This window comes from Oryzias latipes, chromosome 7 (genome assembly GCF_002234675.1).
Source record: "Oryzias latipes chromosome 7, ASM223467v1".
NCBI classification, from domain to species: domain Eukaryota; kingdom Metazoa; phylum Chordata; class Actinopteri; order Beloniformes; family Adrianichthyidae; genus Oryzias; species Oryzias latipes.
This window is the reverse complement of record NC_019865.2, coordinates 24994301-25015720: the sequence shown is the minus strand read 5'-3', so window position 1 is coordinate 25015720 and position 21420 is coordinate 24994301. Positions and strand designations below refer to the sequence as shown.

Sequence of the window (21420 nt, the reverse complement as noted above, 5' to 3'; positions counted from 1 at the left end):
CTGTTCATCCATCCATCCATCCATCCATCCATCCATCCATCTATCCATCCATCCATCCATCCATCCATCCATCCATCTATCCATCCATCCATCCATCCATCCATCCATCCATCCATCCATCTGTTCATCCATCCATCCATCCATCCATCCATCTGTTCATCCATCCATCTGTTCATCCATCCATCCATCCATCCATCCATCCATCCATCCATCCATCTATCCATCCATCCATCCATCCATCCATCCATCCATCCATCCATCTGTTCATCCATCCATCCATCCATCCATCCATCCATCTGTTCATCCATCCATCTGTTCATCCATCCATCCATCCATCCATCCATCCATCCATCTTATCAGTTATCTTCACGCTCTCTCCTGCGTTCTTGTCTGTCATCTCCAGGCCTCGAGTGTTGCACTCGTGATTTTGTCAATCCTATTGAGTGAGTCTTATGTTTGCAGACCCCCAACCCCCATCCACAAGGCTAATTAAAAAAAATAGAAATTCAAGGACAAAGGAGGGGCGTCTATTGTACCAAACAAGCAGCAAAGGAGAGGATCTGGTGCCACAAGGGCCACAGTTGTCAGGGATTAGAGCCCTGTCACAGCCGCGGATGGATTTATCCGCCCCCCCCCACAAGCAGAGCGTGTTAGCCAGCGGACACAGAGGGGTCAGTTTCTGGTTTACCTGTTGCTCTGCTATTTTTCTGTTTTCTGACTAAACCTGCTGGTCAAGACGTACACAATGCATTGTTCAGCGACAAGTTTCTGAGAAATGACGACAGGTCTGGGTTATAAAAGCAGAGCGGACAGGAGCCGGTTTTTGGCACACCTGAAAAATGATCGGGGGGGGGGGGGGGTCCTTGAAGGTGGGAAAAGAGATCATCACATGAGATCTTCACAACAAGAAGTTTGAGGTCTTTAAAGGCTTTTAGGGACATTTTCACCAAAGTTTTTACATCTTTCTTTTTTGGTAAACTTTTTCTTTTAGTAAAAAAAAGAGAAGAAAACCAAAGCCTGAAAATATAGATATTATGCAGGAAACATAGGAAACATAAAGAAAAAAACTGTGATGAACATAGAGGTAGATACAGTTTAAAAGGTAAAGTACTTTTAGTTTGATTTGATTTTTTCACTTGTATTTAAGTAGATTAGACATTAAAAAAAGCTACTCTTTTGGACTATTAAGAATTACTATTTTTATTTCTCTAACCATAGTCAAATATTTTGCTGTATTTATGTAGAAAATTTAAAATACATGCATACAGTAGCTGCTTCATTACATTTTGAATTCTGAATGCGAATGCATGAATATCTCATGCATTGGCTTCACAAAATCCAAGAATCCATATTAACTTTGAACAATTTTTCTAATTAGAAGGGGCTTTTATGTCATTTCCTTTTGGAAATCTCAGTTGTATTTAGGGCTTTAAGGTTTTTAATAGTTTTTTTTCTTTTTTTACCAGTATTACAAAAAATTTATTTTTAGTTGAAGCCATGAAAAATAATTTTGTGAATTTATTAACTAAATATGCAATTTTTCTTGTTGTATTCATGATTTTTTATCCATTAAAAATAATTATTGTGTTTTGATCTTAAAGACTGAAAACCCTTTAATCTCCAAGGTTTTTAATGTTTTTCGATAAATATAGGCAAGAATATCAATTCTGTGATTTGCTGCAGTATTTAGTTCCTACGACTTGCTGTCAACACACAAAATAAAATGACAAGAAAAATGTGACATTTATTTTTAAAAAAGGGGGGAGGAGGAGTTGCCACCTCCCCTGTTTTTTTTTCTTTTTTCTCCACATTCCTCTCTGTGCTGGGCCCTCCCCCTTTTCTAAAACAGATCTGATGGTGACAAATCTTCCAACCAAACTTCCTCTTCTCCCTTTCAACTGGAGTAATGGCCCGGTGAGCTGGATTCTCCCGGCCCTGACTCACATCCTCTGCGCCCATAATATTTATGTGGCCCATTCAGAAGCTGCCCTCATTAAAATGCTTCATGAATCACAGTGAGGGGGGAGACACCCCCACACCCCGGTCCCCCGCTCACCTTACCGCATACAGAGGATGGTATGAAGCCATATTTGTATCAAAAGAAAGAGTCACTTTGCGGCCTCCGGGTTGTCTTTTATGCAGATGACGTTGCGCTGTGGTGGGGGTGGCCGTGGCTGCGTGGGGGTCCTACGGAGAGAGCAGTTGTCACTCAATGCTTCATCCTTTGCTTTTAAGGCATTGTTGTTATCAGCCAGGCCAGGCCGGACTTATCTCAGAGGGAACTGTATGTGAGCAGAAACAATGGGCTTGATTGAGTGCATTCCCTCAAGGGTGTTGGGTTACATGAGCCTGCTCCCCTCATAGAGGATATCTGTCAGAAGGGACTTTGCCACTTCATTTTTATCACTTTTTTTCTTTTTTTGGGTGACATTAACATAGAAAAACAAAGGTTATAGCTTATCTTCTTGTTATCTGGTTCTGTGTGTTTAAAGGTTTCTTATTGTATATTTACTGATGTGTTACATGTGTATGAAAATGGCACTATAAATAAAGCTTTATCTGGTCTTTTTACACTATGAATGTATTAAAAACTTACTTTGTAGTAAAAACTCAACATTACCATATGAAAAATTCTCCACCGTACCCCCTGCTTGATTTTTCTTTTTTTTTTTTTTGGAAAAAAGCCCCAATAATGTAATTAGCTTAACAAAGAAAATGGAAATCCATGGAGGAGTATGGGTGAGATGCATCTATAATGACCTAAGAAGGACTCAGAAGTATTTTCACTCACACAAAAAAAAGAAGCAGTCGTCATCATTTGTGGGGTTAAGCAACTGAAAAAACAGGTTTTGGAGCTTGCATTAGAGCATGCATTGAATGTAAAGATCCAGAGGGCCTGCAGGTATCAGGAAGACTATGATACATTATCAGACCACCAGTGGATTCATAGCTGGGGGTCGGGATGGATTCACATATGCTAACAAAGCAGATGTCCACAGTCAGCAACACATTCCAGGCAGCCTATAAAACAAAGTGCCCCCCCCCCCACCACCACCAGTAGCGCCCCATCCCTGACTGTCTCCAGCAGCCACACTGAAACATTTCATAACCCTGGCAGACTCCTTTGTTTGGCCAAGGCGTGGACCTTAAAAAAAAGAAAGAAAACAAAATCCCAAAGTTTCCACCGCACCGGACGGGTTTCTGTCCAGCGTGCCCGGCTCCCGCTGAATTCAACAGCCAATGTTGTCCCTGCGCAGGCATTTATGATGTCACTGCAAACATAAGCTTTGTCCTCAGATGAAGGATCAGCCCGGGTTCGTGCCCTCATGGGGTCAAACAAACAGCAAATATGGACGGGCTGGTCGAGCACGCAGATCCTAAGGTTGAGTGGATATCATGGTGAGCTTGACTTACTAAGATGGAGCTTCCTTTTTCATTTCAGTTTTTTAAATAAAGCAAAGTCATCCCAACACCCCCCCCCCCCCCCAACACACACACAAAAAGAAACAACTTTTAAAGTCACAAAACTTTCTAACTCCTGCAAGATCTGCAAGAATGAATGCAGCAGCAGCATCTGTGCATTACAGCAATTTGAAAGCAGGTAAGGTAAACACAGACTTGCATGTGTGTGCGCACACACACACACACAGTCACCACAATGGCTTGTATGTGTAAAGATCAGATTTCCAGCCTGTTTGTTTTTTTAGGATAAGGCATGTGTGAACAAAGAAAACATTTTGCTTGCTCATAGCCATCTGCTCAAACCTGAGGAATCTCAAAAATTGTCAAATGGACTCTTTGTTTGCACCTCCTCCAAACAAAGGAGTGGAAAAAACAGCAGCTTCTTTTGAAATGCTGCTCTTTTTTTAAGCACTAAAATGCCCCTTTTTTTCACTGGATCAGGATTTCTACAGAAAACCTGAAAATCCAGTTTAAAGCCCTTAAATTCGCCTTTTGCCCAACCTTCAACGTCAAAGATTTAAAAAGTTACACAGCGTTTAAGTAGCTTTTTTGAGCCAAGGCACGCTTTATCTTTGACAAAAATCCCGCGGCACACCAGCATCCTAAAAATTAAAAAAGGAGAAACTCCATAGTATGTATTGATGTACAGCCCCTCTGCTATCTAAAGTGCATTTTTGTGTTAATTGTGGCAGAAAAAGCTGGAAGTTGCAGCTTTTTTTTCTAATAGATGTAATAAAAGTTAAGTTGGTTTTCAGTAATAACTAATATATTTGTAGATTTACCCTGGTAGTTGTTTTTTCCCTTCAGTTTATTAACATTTACTTTTATGTAACCTCACAAAAAAACAAATGTATTCTTTCTAAAAAGTGATTTATTCATTTTATATTTATTTCTATGTCAGTGCAAAACCAACTTTTTTTTTAACAATTATATGATCACAATATGTTTGATAAAATTTACACAAAAAACTAACATTATATTAATGTTTTCTGTAGCTACACAAAAAGTGAATATGTTGAAGTTTTATTAGCTTTCCTCGTCTTAATCAAAAATAAAGTCTTTGGGAAAAAAAAGTTGTATTTCTTTTTAGACGATTAAATTGTTTCAATTTAGTTTAATTGCGTCTGTTGGCCACTTCACCTTAATCCTGGTTCTTAAATGTTGTTATTACTTCTATTTAAGCTCAACTTTTCAATTTTTCAAAAGTGACTGAAGTCTGAAACTGAATTTGTTCTTCAATCCAGACATTCTCAGAAAAGTGTTTCAGTTAGAAAGATGACATGGACCAAACTCTGGGATGTTTGGCTGTTAATAAACACAAACATTGAAGGAGAACTGAACTGTTGACCTCTGATTTCATCAAGAAGATTTAAAAACATTTGATGTGTGTTCGTTGTGGTTTCAAGACGTTTTACAGGGAAGACTCATTGTATCGCAGAAATGCTGTCACTTTAACAAAATGCATCATGGGAGATGTAGTACAAAACTGTCGGCGAGGCCAGAAAGACTCGCTTCTCTGAGCTTCATTGTTTTGTTCACTTGTTCCACGGTCTGACACTGGATTCTGTGGAAAGCTACACCGCGACGAGCTTTAGCTGGTATTTATGTTAGAACTGAGAGACTTTATGAGCAGAATCGGAACAAGGAAATGAAGACTTTAATCACTTCTGATTGGTCAGACTGATGACGTGTGATTAAGCCTCCAAGAATGATTGGTGGAGACAGTTAAAGGGGCGGGGCTATTCCGAAAACAGAGCTGAAGATGCGGCTATATTACGGTACTGTCATTCTTATCCAAATGTCTTTAATAAAATCAAATAAACACAAAGAAAAAAGTATTTTACAATTTTTCATATTCCTAACTACTCTGTGTTTTATCAGGGCCTGTTTGGATGAACACAGAGCTGATATCCTGGAGATGGAAAATGTTGTTAGATCAGTGAAAATGGGTAATTTCCCAAGGCACACCTGACCATCTCCCACACACACTAGTGCTCCGCGGCACACTGATATAGAAAACACTGATATAGAATAAAGGAAATCAACAAGAAAAAATATTTATTTCTCTCCTTCCATAAGTGGACGATGCTCCTACATAAACTGAACAGCAGGTGGCGGTGTGCACTCTCCTCTGCTTTTTTTATCCACGATCCTTTAACCCGTTTAACATTGGAGCGTTAGCTAACGTAACCTTTCAACCGTTTACGCATACAGAATAGTACAGCAGCTGTGTCCCTAGCGTTATGTTAGTAATGTGCGGCTATACATATACTATACTATACTATACTATACTATACTATACTATACTATACTATACTATACTATACTATACTATAGCTGATATAAGAAGGTCCTTTTCTCCCCCTCAGAATCAGCTGATTCACGGTATTGGCATGAACGGTCGAAGGGTTCTGTTATCAAACAGCGTTTTGATTTTTAGCAGACTTTTGCCGTTAATGAAGGTTTTTCCACTCGTCTCTGCAGTTTGTTCATGCTGAGTTTTGAAATGGCACCGTTTGGAGAACGTTCGATGTGGGATGGCATGTGACTGACATCCCATAGATGGATCACGAATGAACCACGTTAAAACCACAGAAGGAGTAGGAATAAACCGAATAAGGAAGACGTGAATCAACGTAAAACGTGACGATCATGCTGTCATATACAGTCTGTTAGTGATTAGTGCGTCAATGATGTTATCTTAACGCGATACATCGTGAAAAGTCTGTTAGACATACGTAGAACGGTCATGAAAAAAGCTACAAATTAGTGAATGCATCTCACAAAAATCACACACAGTTGTACAAGAATTACGTAATAATAGTGTAAAACTATGTTAAATATGCATAAACGGCATAAAAAACCAAAACTGAATTCACATGAAGACCTGCCAGTCGAAACCCTCGACAGACATCTGAGCACATCGACGAATGACGAACGCAAGAAACACGTATGAATGACGTGTATCACACGTTTTACAAAAGACACAATGCGTAAAACGTACACAGTGGCTGTGGGACACGGCCTTTACTTATATGAGTCCATGGGAGCCTAATTCTAAAAGAAAACCCACCAAATGTTTGATTTGTTAACAGAAATATTTATCAGAAAAGTTTCAGTTTCCAAAATTTTGTTAAGAAAAGGTTTTGCTGTCTTAGTGTAATTTTTTTCTGTCAAAACTAGCGTTTATTTTTCCTCTTTTCACTTTTATTTTTTTCCAAAAGTGTGAGGGTTTCTGTGTTTTCTCACTCAGCTTTCCAAAATAAAATAAGCACAAATAACTTAAATTTATATTTAAGGCCTGATAAATCTGATGACTGCTCCTTTTTACTCTCTACAGTCTGATGGTAAACATTAATTTTGGTTTGTTGTCATTTTTGAACTGTGAAAAAGCTTCATGATGGTTTGATCTGCATTCGCTTTGCGTCAGCTGGGACCATTTCAGGCGGATGAAAAGGCCGCCGTCCTGCTGGGCAGATCTGTGAGAGCTGGAAACACAAAATGCTGACACGGGAAAACAAACAAACAAACAAAACAAAACAAAAACCAAAAAACAGATAGCAACAATAGCCAGCATTAAAATTAACAGCAGGAACAAATCCTGCATCCCACCGTCATCACACCGAACACGACCTACACAATCCAGGGATTGTTCTGGCATCAACAGGCCGAAGAAAACAGAAAATAGCAAACATCCCATTTGTTTGGGGTTAGTGGCACGCGGGAAACAATGGCCGAACGTTTCATTGTTTCTGAAGCACAAAAGCTGATGGCTGCTTGTTTGCATTCACCGCTTCAGCCTCTACGCTAAAGAGCAAAAGCGGCGCCGCTGAGGGGACGAAGACACTGCAGCGTCCTGCTGTCCACCCCTACAGGTTTGATGACTGGAGTCAAAAATTGATCCATCTTTTACCCCCCCCCCCCCCCCCCAAGGATCAGCTGTAAACTCTTAAAAAAAACACATACCAAAGACTTCCTCCAAACTAATCAAGAAACAATCTTAACAAAGACAAATGGTTGTGTTGCTCTACTTGTATCACAAAGTGAAAGGGGCTAAACAAGGTGGAGGCAAAAAAGAGGCCTGCAGAGGAAAAACCAACACGTGTCAACGCGCCGCCGATTCATTTCTCACGGCATCCGATGCCATTTGCTATGTGACACAAAGGTCAAAGCTACAAATTAGTGTAAGCATCACACAAAACTCACCCACAATTGTGTAAGAGTTACGTAATAATTGAGTAGAAACTACGTTAAATTTGCATAAACAGCAAACATTTTCAACAGCTCAAGACAGAATTCATGTAAAGACCCGTTGGCTGAAACCCTCAACGGACATCTGAGCACATCGACGGATGAAGAACGCAAGAAACACGTATGATTGACGTGTATCACACGTTTTACAAAAAATGTAGAATGTAGGAAGTGGCTGTGCGACACGGACGTTCAGCGGCTGGACGATCGCAGAAATCCGGACCAAAAAGAATCTGTTCTAGTTGTCCCTAACAAGAACCGCGTTCTCCTTCAGGATCGAGTCCGGAATTTTCCAGGATTTCTCTCAAGAAAAGGAAGGAAGGAGAGAAGGAGAGAAGGAAGGAAGAAAGGAGGAAAGTAAGGGAAAAAGGAAGAATGGAGGAAAGCTAGGGAGGAAGGAAGGAAGGAAGGAGGAAAGTAAGGGAAGAAGGAAGAATGGAGGAAAGCTAGGGAGGAAAGAAGGAAGGAAGGAAGAAAGTAAGGGAAGAAGGAAGAATGGAGGAAAGCTAGGGAGGAAGGAAGGAAGGAAGGAAGAAAGTAAGGGAAGAAGGAAGAATGGAGGAAAGCTAGGGAGGAAAGAAGGAAGGAGGGAAGTTAGGGAAGAAGGAAGAATGGAGGAAAGCTAGGGAGGAAAGAAGGAAGAAAGTAAGGGAAGAAGGAAGAATGGAGGAAAGCTAGGGAGGAAAGAAGGAAGGAGGAAAGTTAGGGAGGAAGGAGGGAAGTAAGGGAGCAAGGAAGAAAGTAAGGGAATAAGGAAGAATGGAGGAAAGTTAGGGAAAACGGAAGGAAGGAGGAAAGTAAGGGAAGAAGGAAGAATGGAGGAAAGCTAGGGAGGAAAGAAGGAAGTTAGGGAAGAAGGAAGGAAAAAGGGAAGTTAGGGAGGAAGGAAGGAAGGAGGGAAGTTAGGGAGGAAGGAAGGGTCGTACAGTAGAGTCCGGCTACATTTCTCCAGATTCTGGTTGTGTCTAAATTCCCTCACTTTTCACCACTTAAGGCACTTTTTAGGGCGTTTGTCTTGTTTTTACAATTCCAAAATCCGGCGCCCTGTAAATTTCCCAGAAGTCTCTGCAAAACACTAGTGTAATTTAATGCTAACTAATTAGGCAAACATAGACCACAATGCATTGCATTTGAACAATTTGTCATTTGAAGATGCATTTTTTATAAAGTCAGTGGATTCATGAAAAGTCTTGATAAAATGTTTATATTTCTTGGGTCTTTACTTTGGGAAATCTGTGACATCATATTAGTGGTTTAAAGAAAATACTTAGCATTCAAATCCGGGGCACTAGACACCGCCTTTTAGATCAGCGGTCTCCAACCTTTTTCAGGCCAGACTGGTCTGTACCAGGCTGAATTCAGGCCCTATTTCTTTTTTTTAAGCCTCCACTTTCCCTAAAATTTTGGAGTAAGTCTCTCTTCAACTTCTGGAAAATCTCTTTTACGAACAAATACAAACAAATGAGTCAGTAAGACTGGTATCTTATAAAGATATGAATCCACCTTTATCGGCAGCATCCTCGTAACATTACATAGTCGGTTGCTGAATATTCTGCTTTATTATTATTATGGTCTGTCATATTAAAACTAATTTGGAGTAAAGACTCCTGGTTTTTTCTTTAATGCTTTTATTTTGAAGTTGAAGGCTCTTCTTCTGTTTCCTTGTTGGATCTTTTCTGCGAAAACAAACTTTCCAAACATGTTTTTTATTTTATTTTGCTAGCTTAGAGGTTTCAAGGTAGCGGTTGGTCCAGGCCTTTAAAAAGAATTAGCGGATGGATTTTCAAAACATTAATGAGCAACTTGATGTGTGACGAGAACCATGTGGAGAATCCGGCAGTTTTCAAAATAAAACTTAATAAAACAGGAAAAGTGTAGGTGTTGGTTTTATTTTTTTCTCTGCAGTACCAACTGTCCCACGGACCGGTACCGGTATCCAAGGTTTTAGGGTCTAGGAGCGGGGAGGGAATTCAGACACAGCCTAAACCATCAGGATTTCTCCTGAACTCGTAAAGAAAATAAAAGTTAAATCTGATAGAGATTTTTTTCTGCAGGAAAACCTCAAGTCTGATGTCTGGAGCTTGAAGGTAAGAGGAGAGGGCAGCGAGGGGGCGTGGCAGTGGAGGGGGCGGGATCTCAGGATTGTGGCCTGGAAGTATGTTAGATAATAGATCAAAGGGTTCCTCCAGAGGCCACTTCATGGTTTTCCTGCAGAGCCTCCATCTCTGCAAATAGATGATCTTCGGGGCCACCAAGCTAGAAAGGAGGAAGTATAAAAACCCAATTGTATCCCAGGGTGCTTTGCTCCCCAGATGCTCAGATTCTGGAGTCTGCACAGCTGTCAGAACACAAAAATGGACCCATTTGATGTTTGCATGAAACAAACCAATTCCACTTAAAGATGCTGCAACAAGACAAAACAACCTCTAAAGCATTTTTGACGCGTTTCTCCCTGGAGGTCGAGGACAGCAGACCGCTGCTGCCGATATTGTGGGTGTTCCTGCTGCGCCTGAGTGTGCCTCAGCGCCAGGCGAAGAGGATAAGGGATCAATGCGAAGCGTTGGAAAGGAGGCTCCTATTCAGGTGCAGCAGACTTAAGTGCGTTGGAACAAAAGGCGGCGAGGCAGAACAGGCACTTTATCGGAAAATCTATAGCGAGACAAACTCAGCTTTTAAAGAACGAAGGTCTTGATATGACACTCGATTGATGTCTTCTTCCAAACATCCAGAGATGATTTCAAAACAAATCCATTAACAGCAGAAGCAGATGAACCCCGTCGCTCTGCTGCCATCTAGTGGACAAACTGGAAAACTGCAGCGGCTTTTTCATTTGACGCTTGATTGATTTTTGCTGAAAATATAACATTTGCTGTAAACGTGATCAAAATGTCTTAACATAAATGAATTACCTACTTGATGTAAAAATTGTTGATGGCTTATGAATTTGTAAAAAAATAACATGTAAGTATGAAAAAGCATTTTTTCTTAATGAACATATTTTATAAAATGAAGGAAAATGTTTTCTTCGTAGCCTCCAGTTCTTTAGAATTAAGTAAATATAACCTTTGACAACTGTGAGCAGAGTGTCCTCTGCAGAAAGGGTCATGTCCTCTGCAGAAAGGGGCGTGTCCCGCTCACTGCTGCAGTCCGTCCAGCGTGTGGGAATCTGTGTAGAGTGCGTTGGTCCACGGCGCCCTGCTGCAGCTGACCGGACACGATCAGCGGCAGGCCGTGGATCAGAACGTTCTGGCCTCCGAGGCCCGGCACCAGGACGGAGGCCTCCTGGCACGCTAAGGCACTGTCCTCCACCTTTGCCGCCGCCATGGAGACGGGCAAAGCTGCTGCCGTCACTAAAGCTGAGCTCCCCTCCGTCACCACTGTGACCTCCGTCCCCCCGCCCTGGATGAGGGAGCTGAGGCCGTCCAGCTCGGGGCAGGCGGTGATAAACGTCTGGGCGCCGTTGGGGTCGTGGGGGCTGATGGCGGTCTGCAGCAGAGCCTGGTGGAGGGGGTTGCTGCTGTCCTCGGGGCTCAGGTGGGTCAGGAGGACTGTGTGGGGTTCGCCGGCGGTTTGGGGCGACCCGAGGCTTTGTAGGGGTGTCAGCAGGTTGACCTGGTGGATAACGGAGTTGAGGACCATGTCCTGGTTCTCCGGGCTGAGCAGAACCATGCCTGGTTTGTTCTGAGCGTCCACGGCGGCGGGGATGGAGGCGTCCTGTGGAGCCACGAGGATTTTAAGCTGCGCGTTTGTGAAAGGCGCCACCACGCCGGTCTGGATGGGGAGCTGGGTGTCGTGTGGCACGGCGACAGGAAGCAGGCTGGCTGGATCTGCGGCGAGCGGCGTGCTTTGGTTGTCTCGGTGCTGCTTCTTGTGGCTGCGCAGCGAGTCCTCCCTCACAAACGACGCATCGCATAGGTCACAGCAGTAAGCCCGGGCCGCTTCCAGCTTGGCCCGATACCTGGAGCTGACGGGCTTGGGAGGGTCGGCGGCTGTGCCTTTAACCCCGCTTCTGCTGGCTGTCTTCCCGCCGCCGCCGCCGTTGTCCGGCGCCTCCGAGTGACACTTCTTCTTATGGATGGCGAGGTTGCTGAGCTGCTTGGAGGAGAAGCCGCAGAAGTGGCATTTGAAGGGGCGATCCTCTGAATGGATGCGCTCGTGGACTTTGAGCGCCCCCTTGCTGGAGCAGGAGTAAGTGCACTTGGAGCACTGCAGCGGCTGCGCCGGCCGGTGCTGCCGGGAGTGCTGCCGCAGCACCGCCTTGCCGGCGCATTTGAAGTCGCACAGCGCGCACTGAAGGGAGTCCTCGCTGCTGTGGCGGATCTGGACGTGCGACTTCAGGTTGCCCTTCATGGTGCAGCGGTACTCGCAGAAGTCGCACTTGAAGGGTTTCTCCCCCGAGTGGATCCGGACGTGCCTCTTCAGGTCCGAGTTGATCTTGAACTTGGCGTCGCACTGCTGACACTGGAACGGCGCGTCGCCTAAGAAAGGACAGGAAAAGTCAGATGATTCTCCTGAGAGGCGCGTTGGCGAGCGGCTCTTTCCCCCGCCACGCCGGCGGTTACCGGTGTGGGAGCGGAGGTGGACGGTGAGCTGGCTGGAGTTGCGGCTGGCGTACGGGCAGATCTGGCACTTGAACGGCCGCTCGTCGTAGTGGATGCGCAGGTGCTTCTTCAGGCTGCTGCTGTCCGCCGCCGCGTACGGACAGAGCTTGCACTTGTGCGGCCGCTCCCCCGTGTGCGAGCGGCTGTGCATGTTGAGCTTGTCCCGCCGGCTGAAGCGCTTGTGGCACAGCTCGCACTCAAACGGCTTCTCGCCTGATGACAGGAAGAACACAAACGAGAGCCTTTATGCTGTCTGGACAATCACTGGAACGGTAGAATGATTGGCTGGAATTTGACAGCAAAATTTGACAGATTAAAGTGACTGACATGTCTGAAACGCAACACCAAAGGGGACCAGAACCACCGTATCCGTCGGCATCTGTACCAACTTGGCTGTTGCTCCAAATCTTGATTTTGATTATTCTAACTAGAATGTGTTGTTATTAACAGTCTGTGGTAGTTTGGAGCGAATCTTCCATCCTTACAGGAACTGAAAATCCTTTAGCTCCTCCCTTCAATGTCCTCTGGGGACACCCGTCTGTCAAAAGGTCAGGAACTGAAGCAAACCTAGATCAACGGTCCATCCAGGACTCCAGTCCAGTTCTGGAGTCCCGGACACAGAAAAACTGCAGCTGTTCCTGTAAGCATCCATGCAGAGCTTCACTACAGAACCGTTCTGCTTTCCCAGGAGAACGCTGAGCTGCAGAAACATGTTCGCGTTCCCACAAATGTTGCATCTTTTCCATTAAATTCCTCCTTTTTTCTTGTTGTTAGCCGGGAAAGTGGGTAAAAATAAAAGGACAGGAGCTAGTACTTGTCAGAGCCTTCCCTTTCTAGGTCAGCCAGAGAGACCCAAAGACAGATGTGATGCCACAAACACTTCAAAAAGACACAGGAATGGACCCAAAGTCATTCACAACACAGGAGAACCTCCAAGATGGATCATCTACAGACTGAAACTCAGGCTGGATTCAGACTGGACACATCGTATATCATTTCCCTTGATAATCTGGAACAATTTTCAGTCTGAATACACCCAACTGAGACCACCTCCAAAGATGGGTGAGAGAGTGGACCAGGGTCCACTCTCTCACCCATCTTTGGAGGTGGTCTCAGTTCGTTTCCAATCAGACTGAGCTTCGGTTCGCTCAGATTCCTCAGTCTGAATTAGGGCTGCACGATATGAAGAAAACTCGCGATATGCGATATTAGTAATTAATACTGCGATAACGATATAATTTGCGGTATATAAACAATTAGCAAAACAACCAAAAATATTATTCCCATTCCATTACAACAGCTTAAAAATTATACTACAAATGACCCTTGTTGACATAGGAGGCGAACATACAACATAATAGGGCGCCATCCGATTAGTTAACAACGTGAAGGGGTCCATCTGATTGGTCAAATGCAGAAAGGGATTCTTTCAATCCATTAAACACTTCAAGCTGCCATGCAGATTTGCTGTCTTTTGCGATATGCATATTGCACAGCTTGATGTTGCGATAACGATAAATTTGCGGTATATTGTGCAGGCCTAGTCTGAATACAATCCGTGCTTGAAGTGGAACAACTGGACCAAAACGGTCACCCTAGCCTGGCATTATGGGATGTAAGCAGAGAAGGGAGGTTGCAACCATGACGACGAGACACAGCAACTCATTGAAATGTGGTCGGATGAATGCAGACTCACGAGAAGAACTTTTAACGTGATCCACATCGCTGCTCACCGTTTTCCCAACAATCTATACATCATAAACATGTATTAGCGTAACCACGGTAACCGTCTTGATACAGACATCCAGAATTGGTCAGTGAAAGAGGACGTTTCAATAAGTGAATTATCACGCCGTTGCTTTGACCCGCCCTTGTCATTCCAGGCCAATGACTGAAGACAACTTTAGTCACATGCCTGTTTTTACAAGCTTTGGTTCATAACAGAAATATCCGGTTGAAGGGAGTCTGAAAACAGAACAAACGCCTGGACTGGATCTGTCTGAATCCACCCTGATCCAGTTTCACCAAACACCACAAACTGGAGTTTATATCTCTATAGTACTTTGGTTTCTAATATTGACCTAAAAAGTTCTATTTCATTACATAAAGTCAATGAATGTTCCCAAACTGGGAAGAGTTCAGCTTTTTGTTTCCAAAAACTGCTTTTAAAGATTTGTCGGAACGGCGCATGCGCGAGATGAAAGCATCCCCTTACCGGTGTGTGTTTTGAGATGCCGCTCCATGTGCTTTTGGCCATACTGGGTCTTAAAGGTGCAACCTAGGGACAAATGTGGGAGGGGAAGGGGGTAAATTTAAACGTTATTCATATTTGGATTCATTAAAAAAAAAGAAAAAAGGACCGAGCCTGAAAAGCAGCAGGAGTGTCTCTTGGAAGCCGCGGCGGGTTTCAGTTTCCTCGCAGGTGCTTTCTGCGCTTTGCTCAGGATCTTTTTAGTCCCCCTCCGCACGCAGCTCTGGGGGGTGTCCTCCAGCACGAAGTCGCTGCCGGGATCTGGGAACAGACAGAAAAAGGAGGAGTGAACGCGGCTCCTGCAGGGAGACTGACTGAGCAGAACCGCGGCGGAGCCTCACCCGCCGGCTCCGGGGCGGGCGGGGAGCAGCCGCCCTGCTTGTGGGCCAGGAACGCCTCGAAGTTGTTGAACTGCTGCTTGCAGAAGCCGCAAATGTGGATGTCTGGACTGGCCTCCATCACCAAACACTGACCCGCGTCTGCTGGAGCCGACAAGGGGAAGCGCGGCGCGTCAGGAGCCAGTTTGGAAAAAACAAACCCCTGCAAACAAACAGACACTCACCTCTGAACTGTTTGCTAACTAACAGCAGCCGCTCCTTTGCTCACCCTTTTCGGTGAATTTAGCCATTTCTCAGCCCGTTTAGCTTCAAATCAACTCATTTTGTTGCTTTTTTTATTTTACATTTCCTTCTCTATGGCATTAAACTGAAATAAATACAGTAAACCACAAAATCACACATTTAAAGCTGTGATACTGAAGAAATACTGATCTCTACTGCAACGAAAATACAGAAGGATTTTACGACACAATCTTTCGGGTTGACGGCACACGTTTCTACGTTACGCCTCATGTTGCGTTTCTGACCATCCGAAATCCCAATGATACGTCGAAGTGGTGACGAAAACACAATAGATATTTAGAAACTATAAAAAAACAGCTTATATTAAATGTATTTAATGAATTTAGAATCCGTTGTTTTTCACCCAACTTGTATGCAGGAATAAATATAATTGTTAATATCAAACATAGAAGTTTTTCGAGGGGTTTTAAAGGCCCCCAAACAGTCCTAATAGAGAAAATTTTTGCTATCAAGAATAAGTTCAAGTACAACACAAACTTTTGTTTAAATTCTTCAATAACAATAATATTAATATGAATAATAAAAGAGTTTTGAGTCTTTATAGACTCTAAAATGTTTGATTTTACAAACAGACAAATGACCTCTTCATAGTCCTGATTTTATTACAAACTCTTCAGCCATAAATAAATAAATATTAACATCTAATACACATTAAACGCATTTAATTAAGATGCAAAACTTAAAATTAGTCACCCAGAACACGATAATCGGACAAAAATGTGATACAACATGGTATCAAACAAAGTCAAACTGCACAAATTTATGCTTTCAATGCCTCCTCCACAATCAGTGTGATTATAATATCAAACCAGATACTCATTACTAAACTAAAACAACATCCAAAATCAACGAGATGCAAAGATGACCCGCAGTGTGATGCAAAGTAATGTAAAACAAAAGCAAACTTTCCGTTGGTGAAACAAAGCCTAAAGATTGCATGTGGATGAATGCATGTGTTTTTGTTTCTTTAATCAGAACAAACAAAAAACAAGCCAGTGGCAGTGTTGCTTTACATGGTATGATCTGGATTTAAAAAAGAAAAAGCAGGTCTGCAGAGTTTGTTCTTCGCTAACAAATACCTGTACGCTCATGGAGTCTGGTCAAAACAGCAGCGGACAAAAGAAATTCTGTTATGCAAATATTGAAAGCCACATTTATGTGCCTCTGTGAAACTACAACGTGCAGGTAGCAACATTTGGAAATGGGAGCTAACCGCCAAGGCCGTCTTCACATGCACCCGGACAGGTGCTGCGGTTTTGGGGGTTGTCCGGTGGAGGATCGTAGAAAGAGTTCTCAGGGGTCTTTTAGGTACGATTATGCAGTTTGTAGCCAAAATCAAAGAACCCGTATTGTTGTCTAGGATATGGTTGCCACAGAGCAACAGTAGGAAGAAATTCACTTCTAATGTCCTAACCCCCCCTTCCCCTGCTGTGAGCTCTCTGTCTACACACTCTCCCACTACCTTACAGCCCCACACAACCCCAACCTAACATTTTTGGTGCGGTGCAACAAAAATGACAAAAACATTATTCACGGATACATACACCTCTCTGTTGTGTGAATGTGTGTATGAATGTGTGTGTGTGACTGGGTGAATGGGACTGTAAAGCGCTTTGTCCTTGTAGGTAGAAAAGCGCTATATGAGTATACGCCATTTACCATTTACCATCTAGAATTGACCAATTATTTGAAATAACTGTTTTTTTTTTTTTTTTTACTGATTTAAGATCTTAATCCAAATAATTCCAAAGTTGTGTTCTAAAAACAGGACATCTCAGTTTTTCCCATTAGTTCTTATATGATTCAAGATAAAAAATACCTCTCAAATGATAAAGTTCCTCTCTTCTTTTGAAAGTGACTGCAACCCTCAGGGGCAAACTACTTCTAAAAGCACAAAAAAAAAAAAAAAAAAACTTACAAAAAATTTTCATACACAATATCCACATATTTTAATGTATTTGTTTTTCAAATAGAGCAATTTTTAGATTTACAAGAACCAAGGAAAGCAGGTTTACAGTAGCTCTTAAATCACTTTTGAGGCCAAAAAAGGGAAATTTTGCCTTTTTTTTTTTTGGTCAGCAGTTTCACATAATCTCTCTTTTCAGCGTCTGCCATAACTTTGAGTCCCGTCTTGTGCGAGAGTTTTCAGTTGTTTCAGCAGAGCGGAGTGAAGGAGATCAAGCGGCGCTCAGTTATTGGGGTGAATGAATGAGAACGCCTCTGTTTATGGTGGAGCAGTGGTGCTGGTGTGACTAAGCCATGAAAGTGACTGACATCCAGCTCCATGATCTGTGGCAGCTCCTTAACTGGCTGATTGCCACTGTGAGGCTCAGGAATTTCCTTACGCCGACTTTCCTGCACGGCAAAGGCAGGACTGATTCCTTCCCTGCTGAAACAGCAAATCCTGACACACACACACACACACAGAAACTCACACTCATCCAGATGCAGGGGTTTTTACAGTCTGTCTTGGTTTCTGTCACACATTGATTACTGATGTTGTGAAGCAAAAGCTGTCAGGATGGTTCACATACTGAACGGCGGGACGTCCGCTGGTTACAGGAAAGGTCATGCTAACAGGAAAATCCTCTTTTTGTGCTGTCTGAATATTTGACAGGACAGCCTCACAAGGCTTTTCTTAACCCCTTCATAGCTGGATTTATTTGCAATTATTTAAATAAAAATACATAATATATATATTTAAAATGTGGCTGCACGGTGGCACAGTGGTTGGCGCTCTTGCCTCACAGCAAAAAGGCTCATGGTTCAAGTCCCCACCTGGGGGACCTGGAACAGAACATCATGGGAGACTTTTCTCTGTGGAGTTTGCATGTTCTCCCTGTATATGCGTGGGTTTTCCTCCGGCTCCAGCTTTCAGCTTCCTTCCACCATCCAAAAACATGCTTCATAGGTTACTTGGTTACTCTAAATTGGTGTGAGAGTGCATGAGTGTGTGATTGTGGTCCTGCGACAGACTGGTGACCTGTCCAGGTAGTCCCCTGCCTTTGCCTGCAAGTGGCCAGGATAGGCTCCAGCAGCCCTGTGATCCCAAAATGGATTAGAAAACGAATGAATAAAAAATATACTTTAATAGTTTTTCCATTGCATGTTATGCTAAATTAGTTGAAGTCATGAAATAAATGGTACATTGCAAATTAGAGACAGACGGCGTGAAGTGGTTAGTAAATCAATTACAGTTTTTTTACTCTTTAATTCCCTTTTTTGTGATTTTTTTTTTATTCTTGAGATTTTATTTGTATTTCTAACTTAATTTTTTAAAATCAATGATTGCTTTAAAAAACTTGTTGAGTTGTTGCTGACACACTTGTCTTTGACCTTTTCACATGTTCAAAGGTCAGGTAAACTGGGAGTTCTAAATCAAATCAAATCAAATCAAACCAATCTTGCACTTTTTATAAATAGTAGCACACACAAACAAAAAGCACACTCACACACATAAACACACTTCCGACCCATTTAACCAATGCAGATGTACATCGGACATTATTTAACAATAATTGGTAATTTCATTGGTTTTAAAATAAAAAGATTAGTTTGCTCTATAAGATCAACATTTTCAGAAAGAAAAAAGCTAAATAAAAGCAAAAAATTGAATTTGAATTCAGTTAAAAGTTTGTCAACTGACAATAACACAATTTGTTTCCAAAAATCCAAGTCATCCAACTTTAAAGTAAATAATTTCATCACAACTTGACTAAATGCATTTAACTCTTGTGCTATCTTAGATGACCCCACCCTTACATTGACGTGTTCTCCCTACCATGACAAAGGTGGATAAAGGTGGAAAGATTTCATGTAATCCATGGACACCAGTGAAGATCACAAATCATTGAAGAAAAAAGGTTCAGCGCACTGTCTAGTGGGTCTAGATGACCCAACTCCCAATGTTAAAGTGCCTAGGATAGCACAAGGGTTACAAACCAATTTTCCCTTTTTCATTTCACAGACATGAATGAAGCATCTACAAAGAATAAAGATATTGAGTTTCATACAGTTCAGGTTGGTGACTAATTCCTAATTTACAGAAAAAGCTTCATGAAGCTAACACAGTTAGCGTGTTGGGTGGCGCCACAGGTCTTCCTGCAGTCAGAAGTTCTGGTTTGGACTTCCATCAGATCCTCAGACATGTTTCTCTGCTGTTCATCAGGACGCTTTTGCGTTCAGGGAGTGATGTAATGTCCCTCTTTTTCCCCTCTGAGACAAGGGCAACAATGGTGGGGGTGGGGTGGCACGCCAGCTGCTTACAGTTGCTTAATGGCTACGAGCTGTCACGAGGCATCATGGGCCGCTGCCGCACAGGAGCGGCAGATGCTTTAATTGCACAATGACTTGTAGGATGTCAACAGCAATTATAGCAGCCTTCCACCTGAGGGCACCCAAACAACACCGTCCACTCGGTCCCCGTGCAGAAACCAGGGGCTGGCTGCTGCATCTGAACCTGATCTGTGAACCTGACTGTCCTGATTGCCATATTTACTGATTTCACTTGAATCTTATTTTTGAAAGCAGGGATAAAAAAAAAGCATCTATAGGCAGGTGATTTCCAACAGTTAAGCACATTTTTTCAATTGACAAGCACAAAATTTGTTCACCAAAGGTGTTCCAAACACATTTTATCCCGTTGAAAGTAACCCATTTTATTCAAGTTATCTGGGTTTGTGTGTAAATGAAAGCCGACGAAGATCCCTTTCTTACATCCTATTTAGCTCAGGAGGCAGCACCGCCTTATGTTTGTGTCACATTGAATAGAAGCAGCCAAAGATGCCCCAGATTTGTTTGCAGCTGTAATATAAATCATGCACACATGTATGAATTCCTTTGGTCAAACAGCTGCCATCTCAGCGTTGGATAAAACGGAGCCAAACTGTGGGAAGACTCTGACACTCCCACTTCATCACAAGGGGGTGTGGGGAGGGGTAGGCACCACAAAAAAGCACCCGTGCTCGCCTACAAACAAATCAGTGCCCTGGTCTTTGTATGCACTAACTGATGCAGATGATAAGGCTGCAGAAGAGGGCAGGCTGACCGCAGGGGAGGCTGCGGGAATCCGGCAAAGGACGGCAAGCGTCTCAAATACCCCTTTTGCTATCCAAGGTACTTTAACGTTGGGAGTGGGGTCATCTAGACCCCACAAGACAGTGCGTTGAACCTGATTTGTGATCTTCACTGGTGTCCATGGATTACATGAAATCCTCTTCAGCTTTATCCACCTGTGTCATGGTAGGATTAACACGTCAATGTAAGGGTGGGATCATCTGGACCCCACAAGATAGCACAAGGGATACGCACGCCGCACTACAGATCAAGATTTCAACCGTTCGGTCATACGGTCACTTCCCTTTCCAGAGCTTCCAAGTTATATATACAAGCAGAACATCAAACAAAGCAAAAAAAACAAACAACATTTTGGCAAACTTTGCATGTTCTGATGTATATATATAATCATAAATAAGGTGCACCGAACTATGAGGTGCATCAAGCAAGACAAAAGAGTCAGAGACAAGTCCGTCAGTAAATTGAACAGTTTTAACCCTTGTGGTATCTTAGATCAGTGTTTTTCAACCAGTGTGCCGCGGCACACTAGTGTGCCGTGGGAGATGGTCAAGTGTGCCGTGGAAAATTGCCCTCATTAACTGATCTAAAAGCATTTCCCATCTCCAGGAAATCAGCTCTTTGTTCATCCAAACAGGTCCTGATAAAACACTGAGTAGTTAGGACTATAAACGATCATAAAATACTTTTTTCTTTGTGTTTATTTGATTCTATTAAAGACATTTTCATAAGAATGACGGTAACGCGAAATAGCTGCAGCTATAACTGTGTAAGGAAAAGTCCCGCAGCTTTTACTGTCTCCACGACTCCACCAATCATTCTTGAAGGCTTAATCACATGTCATCAGTCTGACCAATCAGAAGTGGTTAAAGTCTCCACTTCCTTGTTCCAATTTAGCTCATAACTCAGTCAGTTCCGACAAAAACTCCAGCTAAAGCTCGTCTTTAGCGGTGTAGCTTTCCACAGAATCCGGTATCAGACCGTGGAACAAGTGAACAAAACCATGAAGCTCAGAGACGCGAGTCTTTCTGCCGTTTTGTCGCAGTTTTCACACTACATCTCCCATGATGCATTGGCTTAAAGGGACAGCGTCGTGAAAACACAACGAACATACAGTTTGTATGTAACTTAACTTTTATTA

The 21420-nt window shown here is 42.9% G+C and overlaps 1 protein-coding gene across 3 annotated transcripts; it reads right to left on the bottom strand.

The window, feature by feature from the left end:
• Nucleotides 1-9324: 9324 nt before the first annotated feature.
• Nucleotides 9325-15383, bottom strand: zfp64 (ZFP64 zinc finger protein). Of its 3 annotated transcripts, none has more exons than XM_011477592.3 (6): nt 15128-15383; nt 14907-15047; nt 14680-14826; nt 14530-14592; nt 12276-12527; nt 9325-12191 (listed from the first exon to the last, which is right to left on the bottom strand). In XM_011477592.3, the coding sequence occupies exons 2-6, from the start codon at nt 15022-15024 to the stop codon at nt 10816-10818; spliced, it is 1956 nt and encodes a 651-aa protein (XP_011475894.1). In that variant the 5' UTR covers nt 15025-15047; nt 15128-15383; the 3' UTR covers nt 9325-10815. The 3 variants fall into 3 exon arrangements, with proteins under 3 accessions (XP_011475894.1, XP_004071073.1, XP_023812670.1); XM_004071025.4 differs by having other exon boundaries at nt 14907-15044; XM_023956902.1 differs by having other exon boundaries at nt 14907-15105; nt 15172-15383.
• Nucleotides 15384-21420: the final 6037 nt, after the last annotated feature.